The 20,692-nt window shown below is 47.0% G+C and overlaps 1 protein-coding gene across 11 annotated transcripts in view; it reads left to right on the top strand.

Moving 5' to 3' along the window:
• LOC130295447 (uncharacterized) overlaps positions 1-20,692 on the top strand; it is a 181,540-nt gene that overhangs the window by 27,943 nt on the left and 132,905 nt on the right. The window contains exon 3 of one of the 11 annotated variants that reach the window (XM_056546228.1): positions 1,257-1,291. The exons of the other annotated variants lie outside the window; for them this stretch is intronic. Coding sequence (XP_056402203.1) covers positions 1,257-1,291 — 35 coding nt within the window. The remainder of the gene's footprint in view (positions 1-1,256; positions 1,292-20,692) is intronic. 11 annotated transcript variants of the gene reach the window in all.

Here is a 20,692-nt window from a genome sequence, read left to right as displayed (position 1 = left end):
AGTGTGTGATCAGGTGTATGTAACAATGTTGAGTGTGTGTGTGGTCATGCTTACACATAATCACATTCAGCTCTGCTACATACCCATGCTGCACACTAATTTCTGCTAACAGGGTGCTTCCAGCTTTTGCAGAACTTCAACTCCCAGCATGCCAAGTATTGCAAAACTTGGAGGCATTCTGGTTGGTAAACACTGATTTAGTGTTAAGGGGACAGATTGTTCAGCAAAATTACATATTTTTTAAACCCAGACATTCTGGGGGAGATTCTCAAAAACTACTGTTATTATTCACACCTTTTTTTTCTCCTCACATTTTCAAAGGTCTCTTTTGTTGCTTTGAAAATATGTGAAAATTCATTTTTGTGCCACTTTTCTTTATTTTTTTGGACCAAAATATTTTATTGTTGCAACCATGAGATTTTTTTATGCCAAAATTGCCGAGTTTGGTGCCAAAATCGGCAATTTTTGTGCCAACTTTTACATCCAAGAAAATTCTGGTGGAAACATCTCACGAAATATTCCATGGTTACTAGTGCCCAGACAAGCAATAACTGTATAAATAAAACCTTTCTGAGCTTAAATGTGAGTGCAGGTGCAGTGACCAAGAAAAAAATATATAAAAGTATATATATATATATAAATTTTTAATAATTACTTACATGACACCTTTCCCCCCCCCCCCCCCCCAAAAAAAAGAAAAAAAGTCAACGAAACAATAAAACTACAACCATTTCTTTGATTTCTACACTATCAAAAAGCTGGTGTGAAAGTTTTGATGTAAACTGGACTCTCACCCCTTTGAAAATATCATATTAAGCAGACAATATACGTGGACACACCCACTTTTGCAAAACTGACATGAACAGCGTAAACCGCGGCACAAAGCTCTTTGAAAATGTGGTCGATACTTTTTGCGCCAAAATATTTTTTTTTACGCAAAATTCTTTGACAATCTTCCCCTCTGTGTACTTGATAAAGAATTATGATTTTACTATTCTGCAAAGTTTTGTTCGGCGCACACTGCTGCTCCAGCACTTCTAGCTATGAGCAGTGAGCAGTGTACCGTGTGAGGTAGAGAAGGATGCACAGTAGAGCGAGGGGGGCCTTTCTTTATTTGCACAAAATTTATCAAAGTACATGCACAACTTTAGTAAATCTTGAGCAAGAGTGTAAATTAGACAAGCAGTGTAAAGGGTAGAACTGTGTCTACAATAGACACCTAATGATATATGTCCCCCATTGTCTTGGCTCAACAGGTGTCGTGTCAACTGTGTCCCTCTATATATACCAGGTGAGTTCTACTACATAAATGGCATAAGTGACTGTTTGGATAAGCGCTGCCCATTTTATAATTCTTTTCTTATGTAATGAACAGAGTCATGCCCTTCTGGGTCTATTTACTGGGGGGTATTCATCAAGAGTGGTGTAGGTGAATGTCTTTTTATCTCATTAAATCACGTGGTTTCCCTGTTTGTGTGGCCATAACTTTTTAATTTTCATCCAACCTCATTGTGTAAGGGCTTATTTTTTGCAGGACAAGCCATACTTTTTATTAGTATTATTGTTGGGACACATGTTACCTTTTGATCCTTTTTATTCCAGTTTTTTAAACAAAATTAGCAAATTTTGCATTTTTATGTAGGGTTTTTTGTTACCAATGTTTACTGTGCGGGACAAATAACATCATTTTAAAGTAAAAGTCATTATGAATGTGGCAATACCTATTATGTATAGTTTTTTTTTTTATTATTTAGTAATACAGGGCTTTATTAGAAAAGGGGTATTTATATAATTTTTTACACTGTTTATTGAAAAACATTTTATTTTCACACTTTTCACCTGTTATACTATACTGCAGTACAAATTTACTGCAGTATGGTATAACTGTTATGACAGTTCCCTGTATGGTCCAGGCTAGCACTGGACCTTACAGGCTCCCATACTGAGAAGACAGAAAGCTATCCACTAGCTTTCTGTTGCCATGATAACCAGCCAGACATTCTTGCGGGAATGTAGACACATTTTTTCCTAGAATGGATGGAACGTACCATTACCTGCGCAGCCACCGCTTTAATCTTTGTGGGGCTAGTGGATATTTCCAGGAATGGGAGCGTACTTGTACACCCTGCGTCTCCAACTGGTTAAACCAGTGCCTCTTGAGGAATAACATACTGGAAAATTTGACTTCACTTTTTAAGCTTATGTTGTTAAATTATTTAGCAATATGTTAAATTATACAAATACCCACATAAGTATTGAGTTCAAAATATGTAATTTTCCCTTATGCTACTATCCTTTTATATTCAATAATTTTTGGGCCAAGTAGTCCGATGACTTAGCCATCTTTATCATTTTTGACTTGGCAATATTGATAATTTTTAGGTTCAGGTCATCGGTTTACACGAAAAAAGTATGAGTGTAGGATGGTTTGGGAAAAAGGCTATTTTTAACTCCGTATGCATAAGCCCTCGCGTCCCGTCACTTAAGGGCGGAGGGCGTATCCATACGCCCTCGGCATTTCCGATCACTGCCGCTCGCCTGGCGGTGATCGGACCATGATGACTGCTGATATCTATCAGCAGGCATCCCGTGGCAATGCCTAGGGGGGTCCTTAGACCCCCCCCCCCCCATATTAGCAATCGCAGCAAATCGCAAGTCAATTCAGACCCGATCTCCCGTAAAATAAGACTGACCGGAGCTGTCAGAGCCAACTCCGACCAGCCTAAAGGATAGGAGCGAGGTGGCAGTGTTGCCACCCCCTCCTATCCTCTGCCATTGGTCGGTCAGGCTGACCACCAATGGCAGGAGGGGGGCGGGGGGTTAGAGTTAATTTCCCCCGCTTTGGCCACCGATCGGAAGTCGGTACAGAGCGGGGGAACACGGGCGGAGAGGGGGGAGCATGACCCGACTTACCCGGACCTTCGGAGGCGGCATCCTGTAGCAGTGGCGCAAGCAGGAAGAGCGGCGGCCGGAAAGTGCGGCGGAGAAGGCTGCAGTGAAGATCGCGATAAGTGATCTTCACTGTGGCCTTCTATTAGCTGCAAAACTACAACTCCCAGCATGCCCACACAGCCAAAGGCTGTCTGGGCATGCTGGGAGTTGTAGTTTTGCAACATCTGGAGGGTCACAGTTGGGAGACCACTGTGTAGTGGTCTCTAAACTGTGGTCCTCCAGATGTTGCAAAACTACAACTTTCAGCATGCACTGACTGTCTGGGCATGCTGGGAGTTGTAGTTTTGCAACATCTGAAGTGGCACAGTTTGGAGACTACTATATGGTGGTCTCCAAACTGTAGCCCTCCAGATGTTGCAAAACTACAACTCCCAGCATGCCCAGACAGTCAGGGATGCTGGGCGTGTAGTTCTGCAATATCTAGCCCATCAGATGTTGCAGAACTACAACTCCCAACATGCCTGGACAGTCTGGGCATGCTTGGAGTTGTAGTTTTGCAACATCTGGAGGGCTACAGTTTGGAGGCCACTACTTAGCGGTCTCCAAACTGTTCTTCCCCAGTTGTTGCATAACTACAACTCCTAGCATGCCCAGACTGTCCAGGCATGCTGGGAGTTGTAGTTCTGCAACATCTGAAGGGCCAGATATTGCAGAACTACATGCCCAGCATCCCTGACTGTCTTACCACGCTGGGAATTGTAGTTTTGCAACAGCTGTAGGCACACTGGTTGGGAAACACTGAGCTAGAGTCTGTTTCCTAACTCAGTGATTCCCCACCAGTGTGCCTACAGCTGTTGTAAAACTACAACTCCCAGCATGTACGGTCTGTCAGTGCATTCTGGGAGTTGTCATTTTGCCACCGCTGAAGGTTTGGGGCGCCCCCCCCCCCCCCATGTGAATGTACAGGATACATTCACACAGGCGGATCTACAGTGGGTTTCCTTCAAGGAAACTTATTGTGAACCCCTGCCTGTGTGAATGTACCCTAAAAACACTACACTAACAAATAATAAAAAATAAAACACTACATATACACCCCCTTACACGTCGCCCCCCCCCTCCCAATAAAAATGAAAAACGTCTCATACGGCAGTGTTTCCTAAATGGCGCCTCCAGCTGTTGCAAAACCACAACTCCCAGTGTTGCCGGACAGCCATAGACTGTCCTGACAGGCTGTGAGTCTTGCAACTGCTGGAGGCACCCTGTTTGGGAAACACTGCTGTAGGGTTTTGGTGGAGACAAGCCCCGTCCTTGTAACCGGGTCCGCCCCTATTGAAAATTCCTTATTCAGGCCTCAAATGCGCACTTCAGAGCCCTGTCGTATTTCAAGGCAACAGTTTAGGGCCACATATGGGGTATCTCTGTGCTCGGGAGAAATTGTGTTACAAATTTTGGGGGGATTTTTCTCCCATTACCCTTTGTAGAAATGGTACATTTGGGGAAAAAAACTGCACTTTAGTGGAAATTTTTTTTTTTCATTTACACATCCGAATTTAACAAAAAAGTCGTCAAACACCTGTGGGGTGTTAAGGCTCACTGGACCCCTTGTTTTGTGCCTTGAGGGGTGTAGTTTCCAAAATAGTATGCCATGTGTTTTGTTTTTTTTGCTGTTCTGGCACCATAGGGGCTTCCTAAATGTGACATGCCCCCAAAAACCATTTCAGCAAAATTCACTCTCCAAAATCCCATTGTCGCTCCTTCCCTTCTGAGCCCTCTACTGCGCCCGCCGAACACTTGACATACACATATGAGGCATTTCCATACTTGAGAGAAATTGGGTTACACATTTTGGGGGGCTTTTTCTCCTATTCCACCTTGTAAAATTTCAAAAACTGGGTCTACAAGAACATGCGAGTGTAAAAAATGAAGATTTTGAATTTTCTCCTTCACTTTGCTGCTATTCCTGTGAAACACCTAAAGGGTTAACAAACTTACTGAATGTTATTTTGAATACTTTGAGGGGTGCAGTTTTTATAATGGGGTTATTTATGGGGTATTTCTAATATGAAGGCCCTTCAAATCCACTTCAAAACTGAACTGGCCCCTGAAAAATTGCTTCTGAACTTTTAAGCCCTCTGATGTTTTCCAAAAGTAAAAACATGTCAACTTTATGATGCAAACATAAAGTAGACATATTGTATTTGTAAATCAATATATAATTTATTTGGAATGTCTGTTTTCCTTACAAGCAGAGAGCTTCAAAGTTAGAAAAATGCTACATTTTAAATTTTTTCATCAAATTTTGGAATTTTTCACCAAGAAATGATGCAAGAATCGATAAAAAATTACCACTAACATAAAGTAAAATATGTCACGAAAAAACTATCTCAGAATCAGAATGAAAAGTAAAGGCATCCCAGAGTTATTAATGCTTAAAGTGACAGTGGTCAGAATTGCAAAAAATGCTCCCGTCCTTAGGGTTATAATGGGCTCCGTCCCCAAGGAGTTAAAGGGGTACTCCGGTGAAAAACTTTTTTCTGCTGAATACTACAGTGGAAATTCTGCTGACAACTGCTGAATACTACAGTGAAAATTCTGCTGACATCATGAGCACAGTGGTCTCTGCTGACATCTCTTTCCATTTTAGGAACTGTCCAGGGTAAAAGGAAATCCCCATAGCAAACATATGCTGTTCTGGACAGTTCATAATGGACAGAGATGTCAGCAGAGAGCACTGTGCTCGTGATGTCAGCAGACAGTTCTGTGTTTCAAAAAGAAAATAATTTTTGCTGTAGTATTCAGCACCTAATAAGTACAGGAAGGATTAATATTTTTTTAATAGAAGTCATTTACAAATCTGTTTAACTTTCTGGCACCAGTTGATTTAAAAAAAAAAGTTTTTCACCGGAGTACCCCTTTAAAGATGGACAGGCAGGCTGACGGGGAGAAAGTAGGCCTGTATTTTGAACTTAAAAACTCAAATGGGTTTTTGTGTTCAAAATATGTAATTTTCCATTATGCTTCTACCCTTTCATAATCCATAATTTTTTTGGCCAGGTATTCTGATAATTTGATGAAATGAGAAGAGTATGAGTGTAGGATGGTTTGGGAAAATCTGTGTAGAAGGACAAATGGATGAAAGGATGGCAACATATGGATACTTTTTTCAAAGCAAAGGAGTGTAAAATTGGTAAAAAGTCCAATTTTGGAGATGGAGAGGAAGGCTGAAGGGGAGGAGGCCTACATTTTGAACTTGAAAACCCTCATGTGTTTTTGGGTTCAAAATGTGTAATTTTCCCATATGCTGCTACCCTTATATAATCCATAATTTTTGGGAAAGGTAGACCAAAAACTTTGCGGCAAGAGCACAGTATTAGTGTAGGATGATTTCGGAAAAGGCTATTTTTAGAGATGGACAGGCAGGCTGAAGGGGAGGAGGTAGGCCTGTATTTTGAACTTAAAAACTCAAATGGATTTTTGGGTTCAAAATGTGTATTTTTCCCTTATGCTGCTATCCTTTTAAAATCCATAATTTTGGGGCTAGGTACTCCGATAACTTGTTAAAGTGAGAACAGTATGAGTGTATGATGGTTTTGGAACATAGGTGTTGAAGCACATTTCGATGAAAGGATGGCCGCATATGGCAAGTTTACTGTATGATTTTTTTCAATGCAGTGAAGTAGCTTATAATTATTAAAAAGGGTATTTTTGGAGATGGACAGGCAGGCTGTAGGGGAGGAGGTAGGCCTGTATTTTGAACTTAAAAACTCAAATGGGCTTTTGGGTTCAAAATGTATATTTTTCCCTCATGCTGCTATCCTTTTATAATCCATAATTTTGGGGCCAGGTTGTCCGATAACTTGGCAAAGTGAAAACAGTAGGAGTGTATGATGGTTTGGGAACATAGGTGTAGAAGCACAAATCGATTAAAGGATAGCAGCATATGGCAACTTAACTGTTTGTTTTCCAAAGCAAACGAAGAGTGTATAATTATTAAAAAAGGTATTTTTGGAGATGGACAGGCAGGCTGAAGGGGAGGAGGTAGGCCTGTATTTTGAACTTAAAAACTCAAATGGGTTTTTGAGTTCAAAATGTGTATTTTTCACTAATGCTGCTATCCTTTTATAATCCATAATTTTTGGGCCTGGTAGTCTAATTTCTTGGCGACATAATAACAGTATGAGTGCATGGTTTGGGAAAATAGATGCAGAAGGACAAATGGATGAAAGGATGGCCGCATCTGGCAACTTTACTGTTTGCTTTTTTTCAATGCAAAGGAGGAGCGTATAATTATTAAAAAGGGTATTTTTGGAGATGGACAGGCAGGCTGAAGGGGAGGAGGTAGGCCTGTATTTTGAACTTAAAAACTCAAATGGGTTTTTGAGTTCAAAATGTGTATTTTTCACTAATGCTGCTATCCTTTTATAATCCATAATTTTTGGGCCTGGTAGTCTAATTTCTTGGCGACATAATAACAGTATGAGTGCATGGTTTGGGAAAATAGATGCAGAAGGACAAATGGATGAAAGGATGGCCGCATCTGGCAACTTTACTGTTTGCTTTTTTTCAATGCAAAGGAGGAGCGTATAATTATTAAAAAGGGTATTTTTGGAGATGGACAGGCAGGCTGTAGGGGAGGAGGTAGAAAGAAAGAAAGAAGGGGCAGCGGCACCCATTGCCGGCGCCGCTTCCCCGTTGCCTCCCCCATCCCCGGTTGTATAATTACCTGTTGCTGGGGTCGGGTCAGCGCTGCTTCAGGCCTCTGGGGTGCATCCCCTGCGTCGTTGCTATGCGCTGCATGGCGCGGCGCAATGACGAGTGACATCACTCGTCATTGCGTCTCACAACGCATAGCAATGATGTAGGGGATGCACACCGGAGGCCTGAAGCAGCACGGACCCGACCCCGGCAACAGGTAATTATACAACTAGGGATGGGGGAGGCAACGGGGCAGCGGCGACGGCAATGGGTGCCGCTGCCCCTTATCTCCCCCTGGCTATCGGTGCCGTTGCCCCATTACCGGCGCCGCTTCTCTCCCCCTGGCTATCGGCGCTGGCAATGGGACAGCGGCACCGATAGCCAGGGGGAGAGAAGGGGCAGCGGCGCCGATAGCAGGGGGAGAGAAGCGGCGGTAGCAGGGCTCTAGACCCCAGGAAAGGCAGGGGGAGAGAAGCAGGCAGCGACGGCCTCTCTCCCCCTGCCTTTCCTGGGGGCTCTGTGGGGTGAGAAGCAGTGTATCGGGGTATACACATGCACACACACGCACCCTCATTTTATGAAGGATATTTGGGTAAAAAACTTTTTTTACTCAAATATCCTTGGTAAAATGAGGGTGCGTGTTATAGGCCGGTGCATGGAACACCCCGATAAATACGGTAATGTTCCCTTATGCTGCTACCCTTTTATAATCCATAGTTTTTGGGCCAAGTAGTCTAATTACTTGGCGACATAATAACAGTATGAGTGCATGGTTTGGGAAAATAGATGCAGAAGGACAAATGGATGAAAGGATGGCCGCATCTGGCAACTTTACTGTTTGCTTTTTTTCAATGCAAAGGAGGAGCGTATAATTATTAAAAAAGGGTATTTTTGGAGATGGACAGGCAGGCTGTAGGGGAGGAGGTAGGCCTGTATTTTGAACTTAAAAACTCAAATGGGTTTTTGGGTTCAAAATGTGTATTTTTCACTAATGCTGCTATCCTTTTATAATCCATAATTTTTGGGCCAGGTAGTCTAATTACTTGGCGACATAATAACAGTATGAGTGCATGGTTTGGGAAAATAGATGCAGAAGGACAAATGGATGAAAGGATGGCCGCATCTGGCAACTTTACTGTTTGCTTTTTTTCAATGCAAAGGAGGAGCGTATAATTATTAAAAAGGGTATTTTTGGAGATGGACAGGCAGGCTGTAGGGGAGGAGGTAGGCCTGTATTTTGAACTCAAAAACTCAAATGGGTTTTTGGGTTCAAAATGTGTATTTTTCCCTTATGCTGCTATCCTTTTATAATCCATAATTTTGGGGCCAGGTTGTCCGATAACTTGGCAAAGTGAAAACAGTATGAGTGTATGATGGTTTGGGAACATAGGTGTAGAAGCACAAATCGATGAAAGGAAAGCAGCATATGGCAACTTAACTGTTTGTTTTTCCAAAGCAAATGAAGAGTGCATAATTATTAAAACAGGGTATTTTTGGAGATGGACAGGCAGGCTGATGGGGAGGAGGTAGGCCTGTATTTTGAACTTAAAAACTCAAATGGGTTTTTGGGTTCAAAATGTGTATTTTTCCCTTATGCTGCTATCCTTTTATAATCCATAATTTTGGGGCCAGGTTGTCCGATATCTTGGCAAAGTGAAAACAGTATGAGTGTATGATGGTTACCCCTGCTATCGGCGCTGCTGCCCCTTCTCTCCCCCTGGCTATCAGTGCCGCTGCCCCATTGCCGGCGCCGATAGCCAGGGGGAGAGAAACGGCGCCGGCAATGGGGCAGCGGCGTCGACAGCCAGGGGGAAAGAAGGGGCAGCGGCACCCATTGCCGGCGCCGCTGCCCCGTTGCCTCCCCCATCCCCGGTTGTATAATTACCTGTTGCTTGGGTCGGGTCAGCGCTGTTTCAGGCCTCCGGTGTGCGTTCCCTGCGTCGTTGCTATGCTTTGCATGGCGCGGCGCAGTGACGAGAGATGTCACTCGTCATTGCGTCTCGCAACGCATAGCAATGATGCAGGGGACGCACACCGGAGGCCTGAAGCAGCGCGGACCCGACCCCGGCAACAGGTAATTATACAACTAGGGATGGGGGAGGCAACAGGGCAGCGGCGCCGGCAATGGGTGCCGCTGCCCCTTATCCCCCCCCTGGCTATCGGTGCCGTTGCCCCATTGCCGGCGCCGCTTCTCTCCCCCTGGCTATCGGCGCTGGCAATGCCAGCGGGAGAGAAGGGGCAGCGGCGCCGATAGCAGTGGGAGAGAAGCGGCGGTAGCAGGGCTCTAGACCCTAGGAAAGGCAGGGGGAGTGAAGCAGTCAGCGACGGCCTCTCTCCCCTGCCTTTTCTGGGGGCTCTGTGGGGTGAGAAGCAGTGTGTCGGGGTATACACATGCACACACACGCACCCTCATTTTATGAAGGATATTTGGGTAAAAAACTTTGATGAAAGGATGGCCGCATATGGCAAGTTTACTGTTTGATTTTTTTCAATGCAGTGGAGGAGCTTATAATTATTGAAAAGGGTATTTTTGGAGATGGACAGGCAGGCTGTAGGGGAGGAGGTAGGCCTGTATTTTGAACTTAAAAACTCAAATGGGTTTTTGGGTTCAAAATGTGTATTTTTCCCTCATGCTGCTATCCTTTTATAATCCATAATTTTGTGGCCAGGTTGTCTGATAACTTGGCAAAGTGAAAACAGTATGGGGGACATGTATCAAAGATTTTACCCCTGTTTTGTGTGTATTTTTTTGCGCATTTTTTGCGCACGTTTTGGTAGAGCAGGTCGTCCAGATGTGGCCGAAACAGGGTACCTTGGAGCTGCATATATAGTACGCATGGATTTATTACCTGCGTACTTTTCCTTTGCACTAAAAATTTTGACGCAAGTGCGTCTTTTTCCCAGCAAATATAAGCCAACTTTAACTGCACGTAGCAATCCTTTCTATTTCTGAAGGAAAGTTCTACTAAGGAACCACCAGAATGTTTTAACTTTCCTATCTCAATTCCTCATTTGGTTTGCTTTATATTGCTTTTTACTCCTTGGTTATTCCAAAGCACTTTTAAAATAATTTGCATATAGAATATTTGTTTACAGTTCAGTTATTCATTAGATCACTTGTATATTGGTATTGTTATTTTATGATCCAACAATTTAATACATTTACATAGGAAATGTTTGATAGATTACTTATCATTGAACAAGCTCCGTCACATTAAAATAGCTTTGTAATCCACTTAACACTGTAGATCATTCTCCTTTTATTTTTAAAATGTACTGCTTTCCGTTATACTTTTCCCCAGCGCCCGGTAAGATGGTGGCTATCACTGATAGCCAGCCATCTTACCATGTGACCACGCGGGGTTTCATTCACCCCCCCCAGCGATCGCTGCTATCAGCTAGTCAAATCTGACTAGCTGATAGCAGCGCGGTGTGTGAGTCCGAATCACGGAGATCAGGACACACACCGCTCTGCTAAGTGTCCCTTACCCGTCCCCCAGCGTCACTTACCTGGCCATGCGGTGTCCCGAGCGGTCCCGGTGCGAGCGGCGTCCTCCAGGCGGTCCCGGGGGTGGTGCGTCCCCGCGGTGAGTTTGCAGCAGCAGGGCGGCATCTTCATTGGCAGCAGTGAGATCGCCGTAAAACGATCTCACCGCTGCCTCTGGGAGTTTCAAAACTGCAACTCCCAGCATGCCCAGACAGCCTTTGGCTTTCTGGGCATGCTGGGAGTTGTAGTTTTGCACTATCTGGAGGGCCACAGTTTGGAGACCACTATATAATGGTCTCCAATCTGTGCTCTTCCAGATGTTCCAAAATTACAAATCTCAGCATGCCCACTCTGTCGAGGCATGCTGGGAGTTGTAGTTCTGTAACATCTGGAAGACCACAGATTGGAGACCATTATACAGTGGTCTACAAACTGTGGACCTCCAGCTGTTGCAAAACTACAACTCCCAGCATGCCCAGACTGCCCAAGCATGCTGGGAGTTATAGTTCGTCAACATCTGACCCTTCAAATATTGCCGAAATACAACTACCAGCATGTCTGGCCATGCTGGGAATTATAGTTTTTGCAACAGCTGAAGGCACACTGGTTTCCGTGTTTCGCAACCAGTGTGCCTCCAGCTGTTGCAAAACTACAACTCCCAGCATGCACGGACAGCCAAAGGGCATGCTCAGAGTTGTAGTTTTGCAACAGCTGGATGTCCCCCCCCCCTCCCCCCAATGTGAATGGACAGGGTACACTCACATGGGTGGAGGTTTACAGGGAGTGCTACAAGATTGAGATGCAGCAAACTCGCTGTGAACCCCCGCCCGTGTGACTGTACCCTAAAAACACTACACTACACTTAAATAAGTAAAAAACACTATATATACACATACCGCTACACAGCCCCCCTCCCCAATAAATATGAACAACGTCTGGTAAGGCACTGTTTCCAAAATGGAGCCTCCAGCTGTTGCAAAACAACAACTCCCAGTATTGCCAGACAGCCATTGACTGTCCAGGCATGTTGGGAGTTTTGCAACAGCTGGAGGCACCATGTTTGGGAAACACTGGCATAGAATACCCCTATGTCCACCCCTATGTCTCTCACTTTGGAGACCTGTCGTATTTCAAGGCAACATTTTAGGGTCACATATGGGGTATCGCCGTACTCGGGAGAAATTGCCTTACAGATTTTGGGGGGCTTTTTCTCCTTTCACCCAGTATGAAAAGGAACAGTTGGAGTCTACACCAGTATGTTTGTGTATAAAAATAAAATCATTTACAATGACATGCAGGTGTTGCCGCATACTTTACATTTTCACAAGAGGTAAATGGGAAAAAAGATCCCCATTTTTTGGGACACAATTTAGCCAGAGTACGGAGATACCACATATGTTGGCGCAAAGTGCTCTGCGGGCGCACAACAAGGCCCATAAGGTAGAGTGCACCATGTACATTTGAGGTGATTTGCACAGGGGTGTCACAGATGTTAAATGAAGAATAAGAACATTGGTATAATTGATGTGTTATAATTGGGTGCAAAACGTGGTATTATTGTGAGATTAAAACTCTACATAATGAAAAAAAAAATTCTAAAACTAATAACGAAGACACACTTACTGTTTAGGTGCAGATATGCTGCAGACAAAGCTCCTACTAAATAGAGCTGCGGTGTAAATTTATGCTCTGAGGAGAAATCTAAATTTAAACGCAATTCAAAAAAGTAGCTGCACAAGAATGATAAATTTAACGCAGCTGTGCCAAATTTAGACAACAGGCAGAGGGGTAAAAAACTTCTATTATACACTGGAAATGATACATGTCCCCTTATGAGTGTATGATGGTTTGGGAACATAGGTGTAGAAGCACAAATCGATGAAAGGATAGCAGCATATGGCAACTTAACTGTTTGTTTTCCAAAGCAAACGAAGAGTGTATAATTATTAAAAAGGGTATTTTTGGAGATGGACAGGCAGGCTGTAGGGGAGGAGGTAGGCCTGTATTTTGAACTTAAAAACTCAAATGGGTTTTTGGGTTCAAAATGTGTATTTTTCACTAATGCTGCTATCCTTTTATAATCCATAATTTTTGGGCCAGGTAGTCTAATTACTTGGCGACATAATAACAGTATGAGTGCATGGTTTGGGAAAATAGATGCAGAAGGACAAATGGATGAAAGGATGGCCGCATCTGGCAACTTTACTGTTTGCTTTTTTTTCAATGCAAAGGAGGAGCGTATAATTATTAAAAAAAGGTATTTTTGGAGATGGACAGGCAGGCTGTAGGGGAGGAGGTAGGCCTGTATTTTGAACTTAAAAACTCAAATGGGTTTTTGGGTTCAAAGTGTGTATTTTTCCCTTATGCTGCTATCCTTTTATAATCCATAATTTTGGGGCCAGGTTGTCCGATAACTTGGCAAAGTGAAAACAGTATGAGTGTATGATGGTTTGGGAACATAGGTGTAGAAGCACAAATCGATGAAAGGATAGCAGCATATGGCAACTTAACTGTTTGTTTTTCCAAAGCAAATGAAGAGTGCATAATTATTAAAAAAGGGTATTTTTGGAGATGGACAGGCAGGCTGATGGGGAGGAGGTAGGCCTGTATTTTGAACTTAAAAACTCAAGTGGGTTTTTGGGTTCAAAATGTGTATTTTTCCCTTATGCTGCTATCCTTTTATAATCCATAATTTTGATGCCAGGTTGTCCGATAACTTGGCAAAGTGAAAACAGTATGAGTGTATGATGGTTACCCCTGCTATCGGCGCTGCTGCCCCTTCTCTCCCCCTGGCTATCAGTGCCGCTGCCCCATTGCCGGCGCCGATAGCCAGGGGGAGAGAAACGGCGCCGGCAATGGGGCAGCGGCGTCAACAGACAGGGGGAAAGAAGGGGCAGCGGCACCCATTGCCGGCGCCGCTGCCCCGTTGCCCCGTTGCCTCCCCCATTCCCGGTTGTATAATTACCTGTTGCTGGGGTCGGGTCAGTGCTGCATCAGGCCTCCGGTGTGCATCCCCTGCGTCGTTGCTATGCGCTGCATGGAGCGGCTCAATGACGAGTGACGTCACTCGTCATTGTGTCTCGCAAAGCATAGCAATGATGCAGGGGACGCACACCGGAGGCCTGAAGCAGCGCGGACCCGACCCCGGCAACAGGTAATTATACAACTAGGGATGGGGGAGGCAACGGTGCAGCGGCGCCGGCAATGGGTGCCGCTGCCCCTTATCTCCCCCTGGCTATCGGTGCCGCTGCCACATTGCCGGCGCCGCTTCTCTACCCCTGGCTATCGACTCTGGCAATGGGACAGCGGCACCGATACCATGATGGTTACCCTGGCTATCGGCGCTGCTGCCCCTTTTCTCCCCCTGGCTTTCAGTGCCGCTGCCCCATTGCCGGCGCCGATAGCCAGGGGGAGAGAAACGGCGCCGGCAATGGGGCAGCGGCGTCGACAGACAGGGGGAAAGAAGGGGCAGCGGCACCCATTGCCGGTGCCGCTGCCCCGTTGCCCTGTTGCCTTCCCCATCCCCGGTTGTATAATTACCTGTTGCTGGGGTCGGGTCAGTGCTGCTTCAGACCTCCGGTGTGCATCCCCTGCGTCGTTGCTATGCGCTGCATGGCGCGGCGCAATGACGAGTGACGTCACTCGTCGTTGCGTCTCGCAACGCATAGCAATGATGCAGGGGATGCACACCGAAGACCTGAAGCAGCGCGGACCCGACCCCGGCAACAGGTAATTATACAACTAGGGATGGGGGATGCAACGGGGCAGCGGCGCCGGCAATGGGTCCGCTGCCCCTTATCTCCCCCTGGCTATCGGTGCCGCTGCCACATTGCCGGCGCCGCTTCTCTACCCCTGGCTATCGACTCTGGCAATGGGACAGCGGCACCGATAGCCAGGGGGAGAGAAGGGGCAGCGGCGCCGAGAGCAGGGGGAGAGAAGCGGCGGTAGCAGGGCTCTAGACCCCAGGAAAGGCAGGGGGAGAGAAGCAGGCAGCGACGGCCTCTCTCCCCCTGCCTTTCCTGGGGGCTCTGTGGGGTGAGAAGCAGTGTATCGGGGTATACACATGCACACACACGCACCCTCATTTTATGAAGAATATTTGGGTGAAAAACTTTTTTTACCCAAATATCCTTGGTAAAATGAGGGTGCGTGTTATAGGCCGGTGCGTGGTACACCCCGATAAATACGGTAATTTTCCCTTATGCTGCTACCCTTTTATAATCCATAATTTTTGGGCCAGGTAGTCTAATAACTTGGCGACATGATAACAGTATGAGTGCATGGTTTCGGAAAATAGGTGCAGAAGGACAAATGAATGAAAGGATGGCTGCATATGGCAACTTTACTGTTTGCTTTTTTTCAATGCAAAGGAGGAGCGTAAAATTATTAAAAAAGGGTATATTTGGAGATGGACAGGCAGGCTGAAGGGGAGGACGTAGGCCTGTATTTTGAATGGGTTTTTGGGTTCAAAATGTGTATTTTTCCCTTATGCTGCTATCCTTTTAACCCCTACAGGACCCATGACGTAACGGTACGTCCCGACACCCTGGGTCTTAAGGACCAGGGACGTACATTTACGTCATGGGCAGTTTTAGTCCCCGCCGTGCATCGGGCGGGGATCGGAGCGGGATGCCTGCAGAAATCATTCAGCAGGCATCCCATGCAAATGCCCAGGGGGGTCATCAGACCCCCCCATGTCGGCGATCGTGGCAAATCGATGCACGGCGGGGACTAAAACTGCCCATGACGTAAATGTACGTCCCTGGTCCTTAAGACCCAGGGTGTCGGGACGTACCGTTACGTCATGGGTCCTGTAGGGGTTAAAAGGATAGCAGCACAATAGGCGGGGCAGGACGTGGAAACGACGGGGACCGGCGCCGAAGATCCACTTACCCATCCGGGCGGGCGTCGGAGGCTGCAGGCGACGGAGATCGGCGGGCGGCGATGACGTGCGGCTGGATCCGACAGAAGCCGGTGAGTTGCCTAGCAACATCTGGAGGGTACAGTTTGCTGACCATTATACAGTGGTCTCTAACTGTAGCCCTCCAGATGTTGCAAAACTACAACTCCCAGCATGCCCAGACAGCTGTTTGGGCATGCTGGAATATGTAGTTTTGCAACAGCTGGAGGGCTACAGTTTGAGACCACTATATAGTGGTCCCTAAACTGTAGCCCTCCAGATCTTGCAAAACTACAATTCCTAGCATGCTCAAACAACTGTTTGCTGTCAGGGCATGCTGGGAATTGTAGTTTTGCAACAGCTGGAGGACCACAGTTTGGAGATCACTTTGCAGTGTTCTCTAAAACTGTAGCCCTCCAGATGCAAAACTGCAAATCCCAGCATGCCCTGACAGCAATCAGCTGTCTGGGCATGCTGGGAGTTGTAGTTGCGTACCTCCAGCTATTGCATAACTACATCTCCCAGCATGCCCTTCGGCGATCAGTACATGCTGGGAGTTGTAGTTTTGCAACAGCTGGAGGCACACTGGTTAGAAAATACTGAGTTAGGTAACAGAACCTAACTGAAGGTTTTCCAACCAGTGTGCCTCCAGCTGTTGCAAAAGTACAACTGCCAGCATGCACGGTCTGTCAGTACATGCTGGGAATTGTAGTTTTGAAACAGCTGGAGGTTTGCCCCCCCCCCCCCCCATGTGAACGTACAGAGTACATTCACACGGGCAGGCTTACAGTAAGTTTCCTGCTTCAAGTTTGGGAACATAGGTGTAGAAGCACAAATCGATGAAAGGATAGCAGCATATGGCAACTTAACTGTTTGTTTTTCCAAAGCAAATGAAGAGTGCATAATTATTAAAAAAGGGAGATGGACAGGCAGGCTGATGGGGAGGAGGTAGGCCTGTATTTTGAACTTAAAAACTCAAATGGGTTTTTGGGTTCAAAATGTGTATTTTTTCCCTTATGCTGCTATCCTTTTATAATCCATAATTTTGGGGCCAGGTTGTCCGATAACTTGGCAAAGCGAAAACAGTATGAGTGTATGATGGTTTGGGAACATAGGTGTAGAAGCACAAATCGATGAAAGGATAGCAGCATATGGCAACTTAACTGTTTGTTTTTCCAAAGATAATGAAGAGTGCATAATTATTAAAAAAGGGTATTTTTGGAGATGGACAGGCAGGCTGATGGGGAGGAGGTAGGCCTGTATTTTGAACTTAAAAACTCAAATGGGTTTTTGGGTTCAAAATGTGTATTTTTCCCTTATGCTGCTATCCTTTTATAATCCATAATTTTGGGGCCAGGTTGTCAGATAACTTGGCAAAGGGAAAACAGTATGAGTGTATGATGGTTACCCCTGCTATCGGCGCTGCTGCCCCTTCTCTCCCCCTGGCTATCAGTGCCGCTGTCCCATTGCCGGCGCCGATAGCCAGGGGGAGAGAAACGGCGCCGGCAATGGGGCAGCGGCGTCGACAGACAGGGGGAAAGAAGGGGCCTCGGCACCCATTGCCGGCGCCGCTGCCCCGTTGCCTCCCCCATCCCCAGTTGTATAATTACCTGTTGCTGGGGTCGGGTCAGCGCTGCTTCAGGCCTCCGGTGACATCACTAGTCATTGCGTCTCGCAACGCATAGCAATGATGCAGGGGACGCACACCGGAGGCCTGAAGCAGCGCGGACCCGACCCCGGCAACAGGTAATTATACAACTAGGGATGGGGGATGCAACGGGGCAGCGGCGCCGGCAATGGGTCCGCTGCCCGTTATCTCCCCCTGGCTATCGGTGCCGCTGCCCCATTGCCGGCGCCACTTCTCTCCCCCTGGCTATCGGCTCTGGCAATGGGACAGCGGCACCGATAGCCAGGGGGAGAGAAGGGGCAGCGGCGCCGAGAGCAGGGGGAGAGAAGCGGCGGTAGCAGGGCTCTAGACCCCAGGAAAGGCAGGGGGAGAGAAGCAGGCAGCGACGGCCTCTCTCCCCCTGCCTTTCCTGGGGTTTCTGTGGGGTGAGAAGCAGTGTATCGGGGTATACACATGCACACACACGCACCCTCATTTTATGAAGGATATTTGGGTAAAAAACTTTTTTTACCCAAATATCCTTGGTAAAATGAGGGTGCGTGTTATAGGCCGGTGCGTGGTACACCCCGATAAATACACAAATTTTCCCTTATGCTGCTACCCTTTTATAATCCATAATTTTTGGGCCAGGTAGTCTAATAACTTGGCGACATGATAACAGTATGAGTGCATGGTTTCGGAAAATAGGTGCAGAAGGACAAATGAATGAAAGGATGGCTGCATATGGCAACTTTACTGTTTGCTGTTTGCCAGGTTGTCCGATAACTTGACAAAGTGAAAACAGTATGAGTGTATGATGGTTACCCCTGCTATCGGCGCTGCTGCCCCTTCTCTCCCCCTGGCTATCAGTGCCGCTGCCCCATTGCCGGCGCCGATAGCCAGGGGGAGAGAAACGGCGCCGGCAATGGGGCAGCGGCGTCGACAGACAGGGGGAAAGAAGGGGCAGCGGCACCCATTGCCGGCGCCGCTGCCCCGTTGCCTCCCCCATCCCCAGTTGTATAATTACCTGTTGCTGGGGTCGGGTCAGTGCTGCTTCAGGCCTCCGGTGACATCACTAATCATTGCGTCTCGCAACGCATAGCAATGATGCAGGGGACGCACACCGGAGGCCTGAAGCAGCGCGGACCCGACCCCGGCAACAGGTAATTATACAACTAGGGATGGGGGATGCAACGGGGCAGCGGTGCCGGCAATGGGTCCGCTGCCCGTTATCTCCCCCTGGCTATCGGTGCCGCTGCCCCATTGCCGGCGCCGCTTCTCTCCCCCTGGCTATCGGCTCTGGCAATGGGACAGCGGCACCGATAGCCAGGGGGAGAGAAGGGGCAGCGGCGCCGAGAGCAGGGGGAGAGAAGCGGCGGTAGCAGGGCTCTAGAACCCAGGAAAGGCAGGGGGAGAGAAGCAGGCAGCGACGGCCTCTCTCCCCCTGCCTTTCCTGGGGGCTCTGTGGGGTGAGAAGCAGTGTATCGGGGTATACACATGCACACACACGCACCCTCATTTTATGAAGGATATTTGGGTAAAAAACTTTTTTTACCCAAATATCCTTGGTAAAATGAGGGTGCGTGTTATAGGCCGGTGCGTGGTACACCCCGATAAATACACTAATTTTCCCTTATGCTGCTACCCTTTTATAATCCATAATTTTTGGGCCAGGTAGTCTAATAACTTGGCGACATGATAACAGTATGAGTGCATGGTTTCGGAAAATAGGTGCAGAAGGACAAATGAATGAAAGGATGGCTGCATATGGCAACTTTACTGTTTGCTTTTTTTCAATGCAAAGGAGGAGCGTAAAATTATTAAAAAAGGGTATATTTGGAGATGGACAGGCAGGCTGAAGGGGAGGACGTAGGCCTGTATTTTGAATGGGTTTTTGGGTTCAAAATGTGTATTTTTCCCTTATGCTGCTATCCTTTTAACCCCTACAGGACCCATGACGTAACGGTACGTCCCGACACCCTGGGTCTTAAGGACCAGGGACGTACATTTACTTCATGGGCAGTTTTAGTCCCCGCCGTGCATCGGGCGGGGATCGGAGCGGCATGCCTGCAGAAATCATTCAGCAGGCATCCCATGCAAATGCCCAGGGGGGTCATCAGACCCCCCCATGTCGGCGATCGTGGCAAATCGATGCACGGCGGGGACTAAAACTGCCCATGACGTAAATGTACGTCCCTGGTCCTTAAGACCCAGGGTGTCGGGACGTACCGTTACGTCATGGGTCCTGTAGGGGTTAAAAGGATAGCAGCACAATAGGCGGGGCAGGACGGGGAAACGACGGGGACCGGCGCCGAAGATCCACTTACCCATCCGGGCGGGCGTCGGAGGCTGCAGGCGACGGAGATCGGCGGGCGGCGATGACGTGCGGCTGGATCCGACAGAAGCCGGTGAGTTGCCTAGCAACATCTGGAGGGTACAGTTTGCTGACCATTATACAGTGGTCTCTAACTGTAGCCCTCCAGATGTTGCAAAACTACAACTCCCAGCATGCCCTGACAGCTGTTTGGGCATGCTGGAATATGTAGTTTTGCAACAGCTGGAGGGCTACAGTTTGAGACCACTATATAGTGGTCCCTAAACTGTAGCCCTCCAGATCTTGCAAAACTACAATTCCTAGCATGCTCAAACAACTGTTTGCTGTCAGGGCATGCTGGGAATTGTAGTTTTGCAACAGCTGGAGGACCACAGTTTGGAGATCACTTTGCAGTGTTCTCTAAAACTGTAGCCCTCCAGATGCAAAACTGCAAATCCCAGCATGCCCTGACAGCAATCAGCTGTCTGGGCATGCTGGGAGTTGTAGTTGCGTACCTCCAGCTATTGCATAACTACATCTCCCAGCATGCCCTTCGGCGATCAGTACATGCTGGGAGTTGTAGTTTTGCAACAGCTGGAGGCACACTGGTTAGAAAATACTGAGTTAGGTAACAGAACCTAACTGAAGGTTTTCCAACCAGTGTGCCTCCAGCTGTTGCAAAAGTACAACTGCCAGCATGCACGGTCTGTCAGTACATGCTGGGAATTGTAGTTTTGAAACAGCTGGAGGTTTGCCCCCCCCCCCCCCCATGTGAACGTACAGAGTACATTCACA

Source organism: Hyla sarda, chromosome 11, assembly GCF_029499605.1.
Source record: "Hyla sarda isolate aHylSar1 chromosome 11, aHylSar1.hap1, whole genome shotgun sequence".
NCBI classification, from domain to species: Eukaryota; Metazoa; Chordata; class Amphibia; order Anura; family Hylidae; genus Hyla; species Hyla sarda.
Note: the sequence above shows the minus strand (reverse complement) of the source record. Positions and strands in the feature narration are given on the sequence as shown.